This window comes from Orcinus orca, chromosome 20, assembly GCF_937001465.1.
Source record: "Orcinus orca chromosome 20, mOrcOrc1.1, whole genome shotgun sequence".
NCBI classification, from domain to species: Eukaryota; Metazoa; Chordata; class Mammalia; order Artiodactyla; family Delphinidae; genus Orcinus; species Orcinus orca.
Window position 1 is genome coordinate 41257651 of NC_064578.1, and position 19541 is coordinate 41277191.

Consider the following 19541-nt stretch of genomic DNA (forward strand, 5'->3'; position numbering starts at 1 on the left):
GATCCCGGACGCTTAATTTCAGATAAACAACGGGGAATTTTCGTTCAAGGCTGCCCCATGCAGTATTTGGGACATACTTAGAGTAAAAACTCATTCGTTGTTTCTCCGAAATTCGGATTGAACTAGGTGTCGTGTATCTAGAACTTCAGGGGGAGGGACGGACTCTGACCCCTTCTCCCGGTCCCGGTTCGGCGCTGGGTGAGGCCCCCGTCGCGCCCTCGGTCCGTTGACCTATTACTCTCCCCCGACGCCGGTCCTCTCCGGCCGGTCCCCACCTGCATTGGACAGGGGCGTGGGTGACCTGTGTCTCTCCTCCGAACACACGCCCGTCCCGGCTGCACTCGTGGGGACCCCTTCCCGCTCGCGCCCCAGGACTCTGGCGGCCAGCCCCTCCCCACGCGGGCTCCTCCGGACTCGCCGTCGTTGGAGTCGGGGTGGGGGTGGGCAGCGGGAGTTCGCCCCGGAGGGGGCCTGCAGAGCGACCTGAACTGCAGCTTCTCCTTTGAGTGAGGTGCGTGCTCCTTAAAGATGCCAGAGACCGGGAAAGCACGTAGTGTGTTCACGGTGTGTACTTGCAGGAAGGAGTTTACAAACCAGAGCAAAGGGGTGGGTATTGGGAAAAGGAAATATAAAGAACTTTTTGGAAAAGATCATACTTCGGTGGGCAGAGGAGAGGCATGATGGCATTTAAAAAAAAAAAATCAACTTTCCTGTTCCTGTTTTATGTAGTTTATACCAACAGAGATTCACAAGCGTTTGAAGCAGCTGATTCTTACAGAGGATTCGCTCTGAGACTTTTAGGGTTTCGAGATGTAACTGGCAAGCTCCTCTCCACCACCTTCCCTAAATAGTCTGATTTCTCCTTTAGAAAGACAGGGCTCTTCCAGGGGGTACGGATGATGCCATGTGCAAATCCATGAACTTTGGAAGGAGTTGCTGGACTCTCACTGCCTCTAACTTGGGAACCCCTCTTTTCTCAGTTGGACCCAAGAACCCTTTTCTCTACCCCCTCAGCTCTGGTCTGGCCCCACTGCCGGTTCTTACCCTGCTCACACTCAGAGCAAATTTTCTATCCAATATAGGAGTATTTCCTCAAGTGTGGTACCATTACCAGCTGTAGTTTTCCAGATTAATTTAGCTTTTACATGGATAAATTTTTTCCCCCAAGTTTTTGCCAACAGATGAATGGATAAGCAAAATGTAGTATTTACATACAATGGAATATTATTCAGCCTTAAAAAGGAAGGAAATTCTGATATATGCTACAACATGGATGAATCTTGAAGACATCATGTTAAGTGAAATAAACCAATTACAAAAGGGCAAATACTGCATGATTCCACTTATGTTAGGTTCCTAGAGAAGTCAAATTCATGAAGACAGAAAACAGAATGGTGGTTGCCAGGGGCTGGGGTGGGGCATGGGGAGTTATTGTTTAATGGATATAGAGTTTCAGTTTTGCAAGATGAAAAAGGTTCTGGAGATGGATGGTGATCAAGGTAGCACAACAATATGAATGTAGTTAATGCTATTGAATATGGTTAAGATGGTAAATTTTATGTGTACTTTATCAGAATTAAAAATAAATTTAAAATTTTTAACAGTTATGTATTTGTAATATATTTTAGAAATAAAAACATCATAACTAGCATTACAGACCTGTTAGGATGAGGCTAAGGGGAAAAAAGGTGTTGACTAAAAATATATGTAAAGGAAGCATCCCAGGGAACATGCAGTTGTGTCAGAAATGAGGAAGGCAGAATGCAGTGAGACCCAGAAGCACTGCAGGAGAAAAGGACGTCATGTCATCCTTGATCAGAAAGGTGATCAGCACAGGGAAAGCCCCAAGGCCATTGGTCCTGCAGTCAAGCTTTGTTAGTGGAAAGGATCACTTACATTTCAAGACAGCTAGGTATGGACCCTTCAGAGGGACAGCTTGTGCCAGGAGGGGTGACAGAAGAAGCTAAACAAGCCTTGGAAATAGGGGTGAGATTCTGAAAGCTGCAGGCTGTGACCTCAATAATGTGGTAGAAGCAGCTGTTCTGCTGGCCGAGTGTATGACTTCAGTACCGTCAGTGAAATCCACAAACAGAATGTCAGGAGTGGTTTTCCTGCTGGAGTGCTTACCCGGATGCTGCTTTGTTCTGAGGAGACTGGATTGAGATTGAAGCAGTAGCTGCCCAGGGACCTCTCACGACAGTATGAGCAAAAGTGGGCCACGTGCTAGTTAGTCTGGAAATTTCATAATGTTTTAAAATTAACGTCTTAATTTTTATGATTGATGTCGGAAAGTAAACTTGACTAAAATATCTGAAGTTATTATGCAAATACCATATACTAAGGGGAATTGAACATGAATTGATAATTAATGATGAGTCCAGTTACTGATGTTATAAATTATACTTACACCCACTCATGTTACTGAATGTAGGAAAAGAGACACTCATTACATAGTTATCCAGATAAATGAAAGTAAAGGGAAATAACATGTAGGAAACATGAGTCACTAGTCCTGAGAAACAATAAAGAACATACTTTAATTCAATTAAATCCTATTAATTTAATGATGTGAGGTATTTAGTTCTCATGCCAGATAGCTGATTCTACTTTTACTTGAGTAGAAATAAAGTATTCAAGTTTGAATGGTAGAGATAAGGAGAAGAAAGTGGACCAAAATATTATATAGATACTGTTTTTCTAATGGAAATAACGTAGACATGCAGGGAAAAAATGTGTAAGGCTGATGACTGCAGTGTGGGCAGCATTGCCTTATGGCATCGGCGGGAAGCAGCAGGCCCCAACCTTGGCAACTTGAGCCACTTGTTCTTCTGGAGGGTGAAACTGGACCTGGCCTACATTTTTTAGGTTTCAGTAGCAGATTAAAAAAAAAATTGAAACAATCTAGAAACTTCAAATTATCTATGATGCCTTCAAAATATTTTTAAACATCTTTCCCCATCTTAATATTTTGAAGATTTTCAAACTCAAAAACAAGTTACAAAAACAATATTGAGAATAACCATATACGCTATACCTAGAGTCAACAATTGTTAACATCTTGTCATATTTGCATATTTCTTAATAATATATGTATATAAAATTGTTGACTTCTTTTGCCGAACCATTTGAGAATTAGTTGTAAACTCTAAATACTTATGCCTGTGTTTCCTAAGAATAAAGACTTTTGCTTACATAACCAGAATATAATTATCACGCTTGAGAAATGTAACATTGATACATTAATATAAAATCCATACTCAGATTTCTCCAACTGTGCCAATAATGTATTCTGTAACTTGTTTTCTCTGATCCAGTATCCAATAAAAAATTATACATTGCTTTTAATTGTCGTGGCCTTTTATTCCCCTTGAATTTGGGTCAGTTCTCTGGCTTTTTTTGTATCTTTGATGTCATTGAAATTTATGAAGAGTAAGGGCAGTTGCTTTGCAAAATACCCTTCAGGTTGGATTTGTCTGTTTCCTCATGATTGTGTTCAGGTTAAACATTTTTAGTAAAATACTGCATAGGTGATGCCACGTCAGAAGACAAGAAGCTTTTAAAAAAAATCATTACTTTTGATGAAAAATAATTTAAAAATCCAACTTTTTATTAGGAAATACTCTAGACATACAAAAATGTATAGAAAATATTATAAACACCTGGACATCTATCACCTAGCTTTGCCAGATTTTAACATTTTGCCATATTTGTTTCATATCTTTTTTAACCATAAACTATTTTATTGTTTTTAATGTAGAGTTCTGTGATGTTTTGAAAAATGCGTAGTCATGTAATCACCACCACGGTCAAAATACAGAGCAGTTCCATCACCCCCCAGAATTTCCTTGTGGTCCTTTGTAGTCATTTCTTTCCCCCACCTCTAGTCCTTGGCAACCACTACTGATTTGTCTTCTGTCCCTATTAGTTTTGCCTTTTTCCAAAATGTCATAAAAATGGGATTGTGCATATGGAATCATACAGTAGTATGTAGCCTTTGAGTCTGGCTGCTTTGACTTACTGTAATGCATTGGGGGCTCATCTGTGTTGTGGCACTTGTTAGGAGTGAGTAGTATTCCATTGTATCAACATGTGACAATTTGTTTATACGGTCACCAGTTGAAGGCCATTTGAGTTGTTTCCAGTTGAGGGAGATTATAAATAAAGCTGCTAGAAACTTTGCATACAGGTTTTTGTGTGAATACAAGTTTTTATTTCATGGGTAAATCAGTAGGATTTACTGATGTTTGTTACTGATGTTGTTTGTTACTGATGTTTGTCAGTATGTTTAATTTTATGAGAAACTTTTTCAAAGTAACTGTACCACTTTACATTTCCATGAGCAGTGCTCTACATCCTCCTCAGCACTTGATATTGTCAGTTTTATACATTTTAGCCATTCTAGTAGGTATTTACTGGTATCTCACTGTGGTTTTAATTTTAATTTCCCTAATGACAAATGTGTTAATCATGTTTCCAGGTGCTTGTTTGCCCATCCTTCCATCTTTTTTTGTCAAGTATCTGTTCACATCTGCCCATTCTTCTAACTTGGTGGTTTGTTTTCTTATTATTGACTTTGTAGAGTTTTTTATATGTATATTGGATAAAGTTCTTTGTTGAATATGTGATTTGTAAATATTTTCTCCCAGTTGGTGGCTTATCTCTTCCTTCTCTAAACAATGTCTTTCAAAGAGCTGAAGTTTAAAATTTGGATTAAGTCCAGTTTATCAATTTTTGCTTATACGAATTATGATTTTGGTGTTTTATCTAAGAAATCTTTGCTTAACCACAGTCACAAAGATTCCCCCCATGTATTCCTCAAACATTTTTTATAGTCTTATATTTTACATTTAGATAAATGATCCATGTGAGTTAATTTTTGTATATGGTACAAGGAATGGATCGAGGTTCATTTTTTTGCATATATCTAATTGTTCCAGCATCATTTGTTGAAAAAACTATCCTCCTTCCATTGAATTGCCTTTGTGCCTTTATTGAAAATCACTTGACTACACATGCGTGACTCTGTTTCTGTTGTGTTGATTTATGTATCTGTGCTTTCTCCAGTACCACACAGTTCTGATTACTGCAGCTTTATATTAAGTCTTGAAATCAGATAGTGTGTCTTCCAACTATGTTGTTCTTTTTCAGAATTATAGGGGCTATTCTAGTTCCTTTACCCTTCCAATAAGAATTTCATGAATAGTTTGTTGATTTCACAGCTGCTGGAATTGAGTCCTTTTTATAGACCATTTTGGGGAAAATCAAAATCTTAACATTCCATGAACATAGTATATTTGCATTACAGGCTTTTCTTTGACTTATTTCACCAGTGTTTTGTACCTTTTAGCATGCAAATTGTTCATTTTTTTGTTAGATTTATTCCTAAGTAATTCCTGCTTTTTGGTGCTATTGCAAACGATACTGTTTTTAAAATTTAAATTTCCAATTTTTATTGCTGGAATATAGACATGCAGTTGAATTTATTATATGACCTTGTAACCTGGAATCTTGGTACAATCACTTATTAGTTCTAGTATATTTTTTGTAGACTCCTTAGAATTTTCTACATAGATATTCTTATTGTGAATAGAGACACTTTTCTTTCTTTTCGGATTTTCCTGACAATCTTTTCTTGTACTGACTAGGACCTCCAGCACAATGTTGAGTAGGAGTGGTAAGCACACCACTAATAAATTTTTTATTTTGTTTGTTTCACTTTTTGGTTCTAGAATTACCCTTTTCCAAAGGTTATTTTTTTAAAATAGTTTCCATTTCTTACGTGAAATTCTCCTTTTTAAAAAACAAACTCACTATAGCCATCTTATCCTTAAGTTTTTGAACATGGTATTTATAATAGCTGCTTTTAAGTCCTTACCTGTTCACTTCAGCATCCGGGCAGTCTTGGGTTCACTTTCTGTTGGGCATTTTTTACCTTGGCTGTGCACTGCATTCTCATTTCTTTGCCTGTCTAGTATTGTTCATGCTACACTGAGGGTTGTGGTGACAGGGAACTACTGTGTGCTCTGTCAGCACTTTGGGAGGCTTGGTTTATAGTTCTTTGCAGACCTCTTGATTTTGCCCTTGTTGACAGAGCACATTCTCTTTGTCTTGCAACATGGTCTTTACTCCTCAGGCCTGGCACTGCAGGGGTTCTCAGGGAGCCTGAGGTGTTTACTGAGCCTCCTTAACTCCTGCTCCAAACTCCCTTTTCCTGTGATGGGTGTCAGAGAGAATCAAAGCTGGACATGGGTTAAAGCAGTGAGAACAGATTGTGTTCAGTGACTGCTGATGTACGGGAGGGAGCTGAGTTCTGTTCCAATTTGTGTAGAGATGACCGGACGTTTTAAAGGGAGAGTGAGGAGGACGAGGAGAGGGGCTTCAGTGGAAAATGACAGAGGGTGGGTCAGTGTAACTGTGGTGGGGCAGCTGTGTCCACCGCCTCTGGGGCCAGGCTTCTGAATTCCCGCAGAGACTGGGAGGCCGGGGCCCTGTCCTACCAGATGATTACATCCCAAAAGAATTGGTTATCAGGTCCTCGAGAAGGAATACTCCTGAGTGGTAGGAGATAACATACACATCCCAAAGGGATAGGTAGGCTCCACAACTGAGGCCCTTTTCAGTAAGTTCTGTGACAAGGGGAGGTCAAGGGCCTGTGTCAGGTGTTGGCTGGGACAAAAGTAATTCTTTCTCAGGCAGGCATTGTGGAGGGGACATGGCCTTATGCTGTGAGTTTGGGTGGCCTCTTAGTGCAGAGGTTTGGGCAGTCACTCTGTGTCCAGAGTCCTGCAGTTCTTGTGGGCAGAAGCTGAAACTGTATTTCCATCAGCCTCCCGACTGTGGCTTCTCCCAGGACTCCCTGGAGTCTCACCGTGCCGTTCAGGCTCTGCCGAGGGTTTGAGGGGTTTCGTGTGCAGACTTCAGGTCTCTCCCCTCTGTGGCTCAGCGTTTCTCCCCTTCATGTACAGCTGCTCTGGCAGCCCCAGACGCCATTCTCTGGTTTCTCAAGCCACAAACGGGGTGGCTTCTGCTTCAGTTGTGTTCTGCACCCCCAGGACCGGGGCTGTTTTCAGGGGAAAAGCTGTTTATGAACATGGGTCTCACCTAGCCATGTTGCCTCCCTTCAAGGATTGAATCTCCCACCTGATTTTGCTCACTCTTCAGTGCCTTCAGCCCGTCATTTTCTTTTTTTCCAGGGTTTATCATTGTTACTTGCAGGTGGGTTAGTCTATATGAGCCACTCTGCCATTACTGGAACCAGGATGGCCAGCTGTTCTTTTTTCCAACTATTTATTATAAAAATGTTCAAACATTCAGAAAAATAGAATACTAATGTACTCCTCTCACCTGGTATCTGGGATCCAAAATCTTGGGATGCCATTGCTTTGAGGCCCTTTCAGTAGACAGGAAATATAGCACATTTGAAAAATCATGAGCTTTTGCTGATATTTTCAATTCAAATTTAACTTTTCATTTTATATTTGTATTTTCTCTAATGATGAAAATCGTGGTTTCTAATAACACTAATAGATAATAAGATACATTTGGAGAAGTCTTTCATCTCTCTTCCTTCTACCCCATTCCTGGCTTCCTCCGTACGTAATAATTTGTATGTTTTTGGTTTATCTGCCATTTCTTTATTTTAACATGAGCAGAATGTACATACATTCACATTTCCTTCTCTTTCTTATGAAAGACATAGAGTACAAAGAACGCTGTTCTGAACCTTGCATTTGTATTTTATTACGGATATTTTCAAAGTACAGGTCAAGGGCATTGATCTCTGTTTGCTTTTTCAGTCAGCACATGATTCTAAATTCCATATTACTGGTTACGTGTTTTAGAGTTTTATCTTTGTGTCTTTTATCGTTTTTCCGAGTTTTATTGAAGTATAATTGACATATGACATTATATAAGTTTAAGGTATACAAGATGATAGTTTGAGGGTCTTTTATCTTCTATCTGACCATTTAAGACAGAAGTACTTGTCAAGAATTTGTTAGAGCACTTAAATTTGAAAGAGTTACTGTGATTCTAAGGTTTATTATTTTATGGTTCCACTTTTAAATCATGCATTGTTTTGTCTTTTAAAAATTTTACAGATCGAAGATCCAGGTTGCTTCTGGGTTATTATAAAAGGATGTAGTCCCTTTTTAGATCATGAAGTTGACTATCAAAAACTAAATAGTGCCATGAATGACTTCTATAACAGCATGTGTCAAGATATAGAAATAAAACCACTAACGTTGGAAGAAGGGCAGGTATGTATCTAAATGTGCTTTAAACAACATGTCTTGAAATACTACTCAAAATGGAGACTGTTGTAGCAACTAAGATGATAAAAACTTTTAGAGTACTTCAACTGCTCATGGTCATTGCCTTGTGTTAGGTTCTTTCGGTTAGTCATGGAAAGTGGCAATTGTTGTATCAGGTTCACATGGGGCAACAGGAGGTGGAGTGTCGTCTAAATTCAGGCATAGAGCCATCGTCTTGGGGCTGGGAACCAGAGGATCATTCTAGATCCATCACAGGGACCTTAGCAGAGGGAGCATGGGGGTTTCCAGTCTAGGGCCAGTGCCTCGCTTTTGGTTGCCTGTGACTTTGACCAACTCGTGGTGTTTTATTTTCCTTACTCCACATTGTGGCCCCTCCTTCCTTTCCTGCACCCTCAGCTCTGTGCCCATTGTCTGCTTCTCTCTGCAGGTTAGTCATTTCTCAGAAGAATTTGAATTTTTTTTTTTTTTTTTTTTGCAGTACGCGGGCCTCTCACTGTTGTGGCCTCTTCCGTTGCGGAGCACAGGCTCCAGATGCACAGGCCCAGCAGCCATGGCTCACGTGCCTAGCCACTCCGTGGCATGTGGGATCTTCCCGGACCGGGGCACGAACCCATGTCCCCTGCATCGGCAGGTGGACTCTCAACCACTGCTCCACCAGGGAAGCCCAAGAATTTGAATTTTTATAACAGTGTAATAGGAAAAGATTTATAAACTATGAGAAAAATTAGAAATAATTTGAATTCCTCAGCCCACCCTAAATATTTATTAATAACATTATTTTTTCCATGCCATTTACTTTTTTTTAAAATTAATTTGTTTTATTTTTGGCTGCATTGGGTGTTCGTTGCTGCGTGCGGGCTTTCTCTAGTTGTGGTGAGCGGTGGCTACTCTTCATTGCAGAGCACGGGCTTTAGGTGTACAGGCTTCAGTAGTTGTGGCACGTGGGCTCAGTAGTTATGGCTTACAGGCTCTAGAGTGCAGGCTCAGTAGTTGTGGCGCACAGGCTTAGTTGCTCCGCGGCATGTGGGATCTTCCCGGACCAGGGATCGAACCCATGTCCCCTGCATTGGCAGGTGGATTCTTGTGCCACCAGGGAAGTCCACCGTTTACTTGTTGAAGAAACGAAACCAGGTTAGTTGTCCTTTTAAAGTATTCCACGTTCTGTATAGCCTGGTTGCTTCCTTGTGGTGGTGGTGAACTTTCCCCTTCATTCCCTATATATCGTGCAGACTGATAAATATAAAGCTTTGATTACATTTATAGCCACGTTTTTTCCCCAAGAATGACTGGTGCTGTGAGGTTCCTCTTGTATTGAATTGGGAGAGAATCTCACTTTCGGTGATGCTGAGGTTGACCGCTGCATTCAGACGGCAGCAGCCTAAGTGCCCCCTGTGGTTCCCGTCGGCTAGTAATGCTATCCAGTGACCACCACCACCCAAATCAGCTCTTTCGTTTATGCTTGCAAAATGGTCATTTTCACGTTGCTTCTGCATTCATGAGCTGGAATTCTTCCATAGAGAACCTTCCCTCATCTGTTAGAACGGTTTGGCTTCCTGAAGTAATTCTGGAAAGGTGGAAAAATTGCTTGATTCTTTTCCTTATCAGTCTTCCTGTGCCTCGTTATCTACATTGGCGTCTAGAGGTTTGTTTTGTTTTCCTCTCCTTGTTATTTTTAAGTACTATATTGATCTCATGGCTTTTAATGTATTCATCAGTTGCAATCATTTTTCTTGATGCTTAAGTTATCTCATTACTGGCCAGTAGAAGCCCTAGTTTACCACCTTTTCAAAGGTGACTGACTGTGTGAATTATTAGCTACAGGTTTCTTTGACTTTAGCATGAAACAGAAATACCCTCCATCCTCTGGCGCAATTTCTCTTGAATTATTTGAGCCTTGAATTATGTGAGGCTCTCAAGAACACACCCCTTGCAGAATAGCTGCCCTATGTTTTCCAACTTCAGTTCCCGAGGGCAGGGATCTCTGCCGTCCCACTTCTTCCCTGTTGGGCACAGCAGTCCCTGCTGAGCCACTTTATAAGCCTGTGGTCAGCCTATGGTTTGCCTGTCTGTGGCCTGTCAGTCCCATGGGACAGTCAGGATGCCAAGCACTGTCACTCTAGCAGGGCAGTTTCCCTAAAAGGGGGCTGCAGGTATTTATTCAGTCATTCACTGAATAGGTTTTGAAGACATAGTACATGCCAAGCGCTGTTCTAGGTGCTGGGAATATGGCAGTAAACAAAAAGACAAAAATCCCCTTCATCATGGCGCTGACGTCCATTTGTGGCTGATAGCAAACAAATGTTAGAGGGTGGTAAACAGGCATGGGAAGCAAAACCGGGAAGATGAGCCTGGGGTTGTGATTTTGTGTTGTCCTGGCACATGATTGACAATTATTTGTAAGTTTTGTTTTCTGATTTAAGAAGGTAAAGCAATGCGTTTTCCTTATTTCACTTTCTAAAAATTCTCCTTAGTTAAGGAGTCAAAGTGACTGTAGTAAGAAAACCAGTGAAATAGAGTTCAGGTGCCCTGTGTTCTTGTTTTCCCAATAAGCAGTGTTTAGCTTGGGGTAATCCAGCCTCCTTGCATCTTTAAGGTAAAAGGTATGAGATGATGTTGAGAGTACCTTTTAGTTCTCTCATTATTGACTAGAGATTTTTAATTTAATTTTTAAAAATTTTTATAGTAGTATGGTTGATTTACAATGTTACAGGTTGCAGGTGTACAACAGTTGCAGGTGTACGACAAAGTGAATCTGTTATACATACATCCACTCTCTTTTAGATTCTTTTCCCATATAGGCCATTACAGAGTATTGAGTAGAGTTTTCTGTGCTATACAGTAGGTCCTTATTAGTTATCTATTTTATATATAGTAGTAGGTGTGTTAATCCCAGTCTTCCAGCTTATCCCTCCACTGCCCCCCCCAACTTACTCCCTGGTAACCACAAGTTTATTTTCTACATCTACAACTCTATTTCTGTTTTGTGGATAAGTACATTGGTACTCTTTTTTTGGATTCCACATAAAAGCGATATCATATGATATTTGTCTTTCTCTGTCTGATTTACTTCACTCAGTATGACAATCTCTAGGTCCATCCATGTTGCTGCAAATGGCCTTATTTCATTCTTTTTTATGGCTGAGTAATATTACATTGTGTATATATACCACATCTTCTTTATCCATTCCTCTGTCAGTGGACATTTAGGTTGCTTCCACGTCCTGGCTCAATATTGAGCTCAATTAAATAGTGCTGCAGTGAACATTGGGGTGCATGTATCTTTCCGAATTATGGTTTTCTCCGGATATATGCCCGGGGATTGCTGGATCATACGGTAGTTCTATTTTTATTTTAAGGAACCTCCATACTGTTCTCCATAGTGGCTGTACCAGTTTACATTCCCACCAACAGTGTAGGAGGGTTGCCTTTTCTCCACACCCTCTCCAGTGTTTACTGTTTGTAGATTTTTTTGATGATGGCCATTCTTACCAGTGTGAGGTGATACTTCATTGCAGTTTTGATTTGCATTTCTCTAATTAGTGATGTTGAGCATCTTTTCATGTGCTTTTTAACTGTCTATATGTCTTCTTTGGAGAGATGTCTATTTAGGTCTTCTAACCCACTTTTTATTGGGTTGGTGTTTTTTTTTTTTGATATTGAGCTGCATGAGCTGTTTTGTATATTTTGGAGATTAATCGTTTGTCAGTTGCTTCATTTGCAAATATTGGGTTGGCCAAAAGGTTCATTCATTTTTTTCCTAAGATGGCTCTAATAGTGCTTAGTTGTCTTTAACTTCATTCAAAACAATTTTGTTAGACTGTATTGTGACAGCTGGCATATCAACGTGCATTGAAAAAAAAAATCAAAGTTGGTGAATTTTTGTGTAGCCATTTTAATATTGAAGATGGAAGAAAAACAACATTTTCAGCATATTATGCTTTATTATTTCAAGAAAGGTAAAAATGCAACTGAAACGCAAAAAAAGATTTGTGCAGCGCATGGAGAAGGTGCTGTGACTGATCGAATGTGTCAAAAGTGGTTTGCGAAGTTTCGTGCTGGAGATTTCTCACTGGACGATGCTCCACGGTTGGGTAGACCAGTTGAAGTTGATGGCGATCAAATCGAGACATTGATTGAGAACAATAACGTCATACCATGTGGGAGATAGCCGACGCACTCAAAATATTGAGCTCAAGTGCTGAAAATCATTTGTACCAGCTTGGTTATGTTAATCGCTTTGATGTTTGGGTTCCACGTAAGTTAAGTGAAAATACAACCTTCTTGACTGTATTTCCATATCCATTCTCTACTGAAATGTATTGAAAATGTTCTGTTTTTTAAACAAATTGTGATAGGCGATGAAAAGTGGATACTGCATAATAATGTGGAACGGAAGAGATTGTGGGGCAAGCGAAATGAACCACCACCAACCACACCAAAGGCCGGTCTTCATCCAAAGATGGTGATGCTGTGTATATGGTGGGATTGGAAGGGAGTCCTCTATTATGAGCTACTGCCGGAAAACCAAATGATTAATTCCAACAAGTACTGCTCCCAATTAGACCAACTGAAAGCAGCACTCGACAAAAAGCATCCAGAATTAGTCAACAGAAAATGCCTAATCTTCTATCAGGATAACGCAAAGACAACATGTTTCTTTCATGACCAGGCAAAAACTGTTACAGCTTGGCTGGGAAGTTCTGATTCATCTGCTGTATGCACCGGACACTGCACCTCCAGATTTCCATCTATTTAGGTCTTTACAAAATTCTCTTAATGGAAAAATGTTCAATTCCCTGGACGACTGTAAAAGGCACCTGGAACAGTTCTTTGCTCAGAAAGATAAAAAGTTTGGGGAAGATGGAATTATGGAGTTGCCTGAAAAATCACAAAAGGTAGTGGAACAAAAGAGTGAATAAGTTGTTCAATAAAGTTCTTGGCAAAAATGAAAAATGTATCTCTTATTTTTACTTAAAAACTGAAGGAACTTCTTGGCCAGCCCAATATTTTTCTCCCATTCTGAGAGTTGTCTTTTTGTTTTGTTTATGGTTTCCTTTGCTGTGCAAAAGCTTTTAAGTTTAATTAGGTCTCATTTGTTTATTTTTGTTTTTATTTTCATTACTCTAGGGGGTGCCTTGAAAAAGACCTTGCTGTTATTTATGTCAGAGAGTGTTCTGCCTATGTTTTCCTCTAAGAGTTTTATAGTATCCGGCTTTACATTTAGGTCTTAAATCCATTTTGAGTTTATTTTTGTGAATGGTGTTAAGGAGTGTTCTAATTTCACTCTTTTACATGTAGCTGTCTAGTTTTCCCAACACCACTTATTGAAAAGACTGTCTTTTCTCCATTGTATAGTCTTGCCTCCTTTGTCAAAGATCAGATGACCATAGGTGTGTGGGTTTGTCTCTGGACTTTCTATCCTGTTCCATTGATATATATTTCTGTGTTTGCCAGTACCAATACTGTTTTGATTACTGTGGCTTTGTAGTATAATCTGAAGTCAGGGAGCCTGATTCTTCCATCTCCATTTTTCTTTCTCAAAATTGCTTTGGCGGGCTTCCCTGGTGGCGCAGTGGTTGAGAGTCCGCCTGCTGATGCAGGGGACACGGGTTCGTGCCCCAGTCCGGGAAGATGCCGCAGAGCAGCTAGGCCCGTGAGCCATGGCCACTGAGCCTGCATGTCTGGAGCCTGTGCTCTGCAACGGGAGAGGCCACAACAGTGAGAGGCCCGCGTACCGCAAAAAAAAAAAAAAAAAAAAATTGCTTTGGCTATTCATGGTCTCTTGTGTTTCCATACAAATTGTAAATTTTTTTGTTCTAATTCTGAAAAATGTCATTGGTAATTTGATAGGGATTGCATTGAATCTGTAGATTGCTTTGGGCAGTATAGTCATTTTCACAATATTGATTCTTCCAATCCAAGAACGTGGTGTATCTCTCCATCTGTGTCATTTTTGATTTCTTTCATTAGTATCTTACAGTTTTCTGAGTATGACTAGAGATTTTAACACCGAAGTTTTCTTTTTATTTTGTAGGTTTGTGTGGTTTATTGTCAGGAACTGAAGTGCTGGTGCAGGGCTGTTATTAAGTCAATAGTGTCTTCAGCAGACCATTACCTCACAGAGTGTTTCCTTGTGGATTTTGCCAAGTACGTTCCAGTGAAATCCAAAAAGTATGTATGTATGTATTTATTTTGCCTCATGCTTTTTAGGGGACAAATGTCTGTTTTCAAGGAGAATGTCAATTTTCGAAGTAAGGGGCGAGAGCTTCAAGATGGGAAGACTTGCAGGTTCCAGTTTTACAAGCAGTGAATGTAAGAGCAGGTGCTCAGGATGAGAATTCAGCAGGCGCCTCCGGCCCTCCTTCTGCCTTCCTTCCTAGAAAGTGCAGGTGCTCTCTGTCAGCCGCTCTCCTGGCCTGGCGTGGCATGGCCCCTGAGTTTGCTCAGGTGATGGAATGGGTGCTTCGGGAGGCCTGGCTACCTGGAGGCAGAGAGAAACTCTTCTTGTCGCCACAGAAGGGATGGTTTGCTGGCACAGCCTTAGATTGCTGAGAGCAGAGCGTGCGTCCCTCGTCCTGCTTAACAGAGTGAGGGTGTGACTGTCACAGAAGACAGGAGGCCGTTCAGAGTGACCCTCGATGACTCCAGGACCACACACCACGGTTCCCTAGAAAACACTTGTCAGCAAGTTGGTCTTGGTGTTTGTGGTAATTTTTCTCATGGTTTCCTATCCCAGAGTCAGAGGGTATCAGTTTAATAAATCATGAATAGTAAGCATGAGGACCCTTCTTCCAAAAGGGAAAGAGTGGTCCCAGCTGCAGGGGAGGTGGGTGCCCTTGATGGGGAGTCTGTGTCAGGGGGCCGCTCCCACAGCAGGGCTGGCAGGTCTTCATGGAAAAGGAGGTGCCTTTCTAGCTTGTGGTTCTGCGCCCATGTAACCATAGTGGTTATTAAAATTAACACCGTATTTAACGGTTTGGAGAGATTTCCTCTTAGTATTTGGAGTTTTAAGTTTAGTTTGTTTTGGGCAAGAGAATTGTATGATTAGAGCGGGGAGGCCTGGAGGGGCGGTTAGTGCAGCCGCCTTTTCTAAACGGTCCGAGACCAAGGTGGCCAGGCTGCCCACACACGGCCCCTGAGAACCTGTTGATGTCGAAACCATATGTTCAAGTGCTCTGTCGTTTGCCTGAAGGAGAATGGAAATAAAAATGCTGAACAGCTTATGAAACCTCAGCCCATCAGCTCTTTTGTGCAAAGTTGACAAATACTAATTCTTAAAACATCTGCTTATTTACAGAAGCTTCAAGATAATTCTGGTCGTGTATTGAAATTGCTATTTTAAAATCTTAAATAGAATTTGCTTCCAGGTTTGTTCGTTATTACCCAGTGTTTCTCAGTCTAAGGAGACAGTGTTTTTCTAATGCCTCCCTGCCCCCATGCCATAAAATTTTAACGCCAAAGATTACTGAGTATCTTTTATGTACTATATGTATATCTGTGCTTTATACATAAAAAAGTAAGATTTTTCTCAGCCCCCAAGAACCAGTTTTCACCTTGCTCGGCAGATGTCTCCAAGCACTTGCTGCTGTTGGTGGCTGTAATAGAAACAGAAATAATCAGGTTTTGTTTCATGTTAAGTATTTTAATTATGTACTAGGTGTACTTTAAAGAAATATGTTATATATAATTTTTTAAATCATGGAACTCTTTCTCTTTCACTGTTAAGCATCCGAGTTGCAGTAGAAACTTTTATGCAGCTTCCCTACAGAGCAAAAAAATTCAGACTGTACTGCACAAAACCTGTCACATTGCACATTGACTTCTGTGAAGACAGCGCTGAGATTGTGTAAGTACAGCTTCTAACATAGGCTGAATCGTTAGTAAAAGTCTTAAATTGAGTGTATGATGCTTATGTGAAATCAGACCCTCTTGAGAAGTGCTAAGCCATTTCAAAGGTCTCTTTGTCCTTCAGGAGGTGTCTTCTGAGTCACTGTGTCAAACCTGGCCATGTAGCCCCATCTCCAGAGGCTGTGTTGTGAGGGGGTTAGAGTATGGTCTGAGCTCTGTGCTATTTGGCTTCTTAACTTACAAAAAGGGATAAATTAAGTGTAAAGAGAAACATTTATACATCGGGTCATGGAGCATTAAAAAAAAAGTCCATGACATCCTTCTCCAGCCCCATTTCCTCCCTCCCTCCCTCCTGGGAGGCTTCTGTGACCTGTTCAGGCTCTGAACTTGCAGACCTTTTTCAGTGCTTTTATACATATTCACATGCATGGAGCTTTTAATGAAAATTAGAACACACTGTCTTATTGGCAAATTTAACTTAAGAATGTATTGAGTTGGCCAAAAAATGCCTTTGGTTTTTAAGTAAAAATAAAGGACACATTTTTCATTTTCACGAAGAACTTTATTGAACAACATATTTACCCTTTTGTTCCACTACCTTCTGCCATTTTTCAGGCAACTTCATAATTCCATCTTCCCAAAACTTTTATCTTTTTGAGCAAAGAGCTGTTCCAGGTGCCTTTTACAGTCGTCCGGGTAATTGAAATTTTGTCCATTAAGAGAATTTTGTAAAGACCTAAATAAATGGAAATCCGAAGGTGCAGTGTCTGGTGTATATGGCGGATGAATCAGAACTTCCCAGCCAAACTGTAACAGTTTTTGCCTGCTCATGAAAGAAACATGCAGTCTTTCTGTTATCCTGATGGAAGATTATGCATTTGGGACACTTCCCTGGTGGCACAGTAGTTAAGAATCTGCCTGCCGGTGCAGCAGACACAGGTTCGATCCCTGGTCCAGGAAGATCCCACATGCTGTGGAGGAACTAAGCCCGTGTGCCACAGCTACTGAGCCTGCGAGCCACAGCTGCTGAGCCCACATGCCACAACTACTGAAGCCGGCACACCTAGAGCCCCGTGGTCTGCAACAAGAGAAGCCACCACAACGAGAAGCCCACACACTGCAATGAAGAGTAGCCCCTGCTCGCCAGAAATAGGGAAAGCCTGCACGCAGCAATGAAGACCCAGTGCAGCCAAAAATAAAGATAAATAAAATTAAAAAAAAAAAGTGGAAGCCAAATGTTTAAAAAAAAAAATAGAGAATCGTATGCAGAAGTATGGTCAAGAAGGTGTTTTTTGCTTAACTTATGTGGAACCCAAACATCAAAGTGATTAACATAACCAAACTGGTGCAAATGATTTTCAGCACTTGAGTTGAATATTTTGAGTGTGTCGGCTATCTCCCACGTGGTATAACATTGATTGTTCTCAATTACTGTCTCGATTTGATCGCCGTCAACTTCACCTGGTCTGCCCGACCATGGAGCATCGTCCAGTGAGAAATCTCCAGCACGAAACTTCGCAAACCACTTTTGACACATTCGATCAGTCACAGCACCTTCTCCATGCGCTGCACAAATCTTTTTTTGCGTTTCAGTTGCATTTTTACCTTTCTTGAAATAATAAAGCATAATATGCCAAAAATGTTGCTTTTTTCTTCCATCTCCAATATTAAAATGGCTGCACAAAAATTCACCAAAAATTTTTGATGTTTTTTTTTAATGCACGCTGATATGACAGCTGTCACAATACAATCTAACAAAATTGTTTCGAATGAAGTTAAACACAATTAAGTGCTACTAGAGCCATCTCATGGAAAAAAAGAACAAACCTTTTGGCCAACCCAGTATTTTGAAGTTCTTTGCCAGTACACGTATTCCCTTCTACTTTCAGTCGTTTTCCTGGGTGAATACAATTGGCATACTTGCTGTCTTTAACCGCTTCTCTCTTGATAGCCAGCTAGATTGTTACCAAACCAGTTTGCACTGTACATTCTCGTAAGAATATACGTAAATCAAAATGAGATATATAGGTGTAGAAATGTATACATGCATGCATGCACATGTGTACACATGTATCATACACACACACACACACACACACACCCCTGTCTAGTAATTTGACCACATTGCCAGTGTTGGTACAGGATGGGTCCCTGCACTGGGCAGTGCTGTGTCAGGGTTATGATTGTGATCTTTGCTGTCTTGAATGAGCACTACCTGAGGTCCTGGGGGTAGCCCCATACTCCCCCTCCAACACTGTGGCTTTGTGGGAGAAAGAAGCGTTGGGAAGCAGCACAATTTTTTTTTTTTTTTTTTTCTGTGGTACGCGGGCCTCTCACTGTTGTGGCCTCTCCCGTTGCGGAGCACAGGCTCCGGACACGCAGGCTCAGCGGCCATGGCTCACGGGCCCAGCCGCTCCGCGGCATGTGGGATCTTCCCGGACCGGGGCACGAACCCGTGTCCCCTGCATCGGCAGGCAGACTCTCAACCACTGCGCCACCAGGGAAGCCCGAAGCAGCACAATTTTGATTCAACTTGCACGTCCCGGTGATGTTGCATTCTAAGTTCTCTCTGAACTTGGAAGCTGCCTCTCTTATGGATGCTTTTGTGGGATCTGTGGAGACCCTCCCAACTCCACTCCCCCAGCCCTCATCACCTGTAGCTCCCTTGGGATGACGAATGCATCACTCTTGTGGCTGCCTCGGAATCCACACTGATAAGCCAGCTGGTCTCTGCTGAGGCCGCTGTTCCACCCGGCTGCCCAGCAACGCCTGCCCCCTTCCTGTCCCTCTTGCAGAGCAGCCAGCCCTCCGTGCCCAGCTCTTCCTCAGAGGCAGACCCCTGTCTTTCTCACGCCCCCTCTGCATTACCCCCTTCCCAGCGCCACCACAGTGCTCCCCAGGGGCCTTCCCAGCCTTGGACACACCCAACCCTAGGAGTCCCTCAGTGTAGGCGATGAAAGCCTTCAGGTAAGTGATCTCACTGGGTTTTGATCACCTTCTTTGATGTTGCTGGTTTTGTGTCTGTGCCTCATCTAGAATGTCTTTCTTAACATGTGTATTACAGTTTTTGTTAAATTTCCCTTCAAAAGGACTAGCAGTCTATACCCCCATCATTGGGGTGTAGAAAGTGCTGCTTTCCCCACACAACGTAGAGTATCATCAGGCTTTTTAACTTTTGCTTGTTTGCTGGACAACAATGGTATTTTGTTTTAAGTTGTATTTTTCTGACTTGTAAAGTTGGGTATCTCTTCACGTAGTTTGTGTGTGTGTGTGCGCCGTGTTGAGAGAGAGACACACATACACCGACACACAGACTAATTGATTAACGTGTGACAGACTTGTTGATTTACTTGTTCATAGACTAGATTGATTTTTCTCTTGGGCCTTTTCCTTATTAGGAATCTACTACATTTTGTTAAA

The 19541-nt window shown here is 41.3% G+C and overlaps 1 protein-coding gene and 1 pseudogene across 3 annotated transcripts in view; both read left to right on the top strand.

The window, feature by feature from the left end:
* TDRD12 (tudor domain containing 12) overlaps nucleotides 1-19541 on the top strand; it is a 90815-nt gene that overhangs the window by 7964 nt on the left and 63310 nt on the right. For 2 of the 3 annotated variants that reach the window (XM_033413806.2, XM_033413807.2), the window contains exons 2-4: nucleotides 8100-8258; nucleotides 14308-14444; nucleotides 16000-16119. In XM_033413806.2, coding sequence (XP_033269697.1) covers nucleotides 8100-8258; nucleotides 14308-14444; nucleotides 16000-16119 — 416 coding nt within the window. The remainder of the gene's footprint in view (nucleotides 1-8099; nucleotides 8259-14307; nucleotides 14445-15999; nucleotides 16120-19541) is intronic. The other variant, XM_049703845.1, reaches the window with a different exon arrangement.
* On the top strand, nucleotides 1803-2205 carry LOC105748800 (2-iminobutanoate/2-iminopropanoate deaminase-like; annotated as a pseudogene).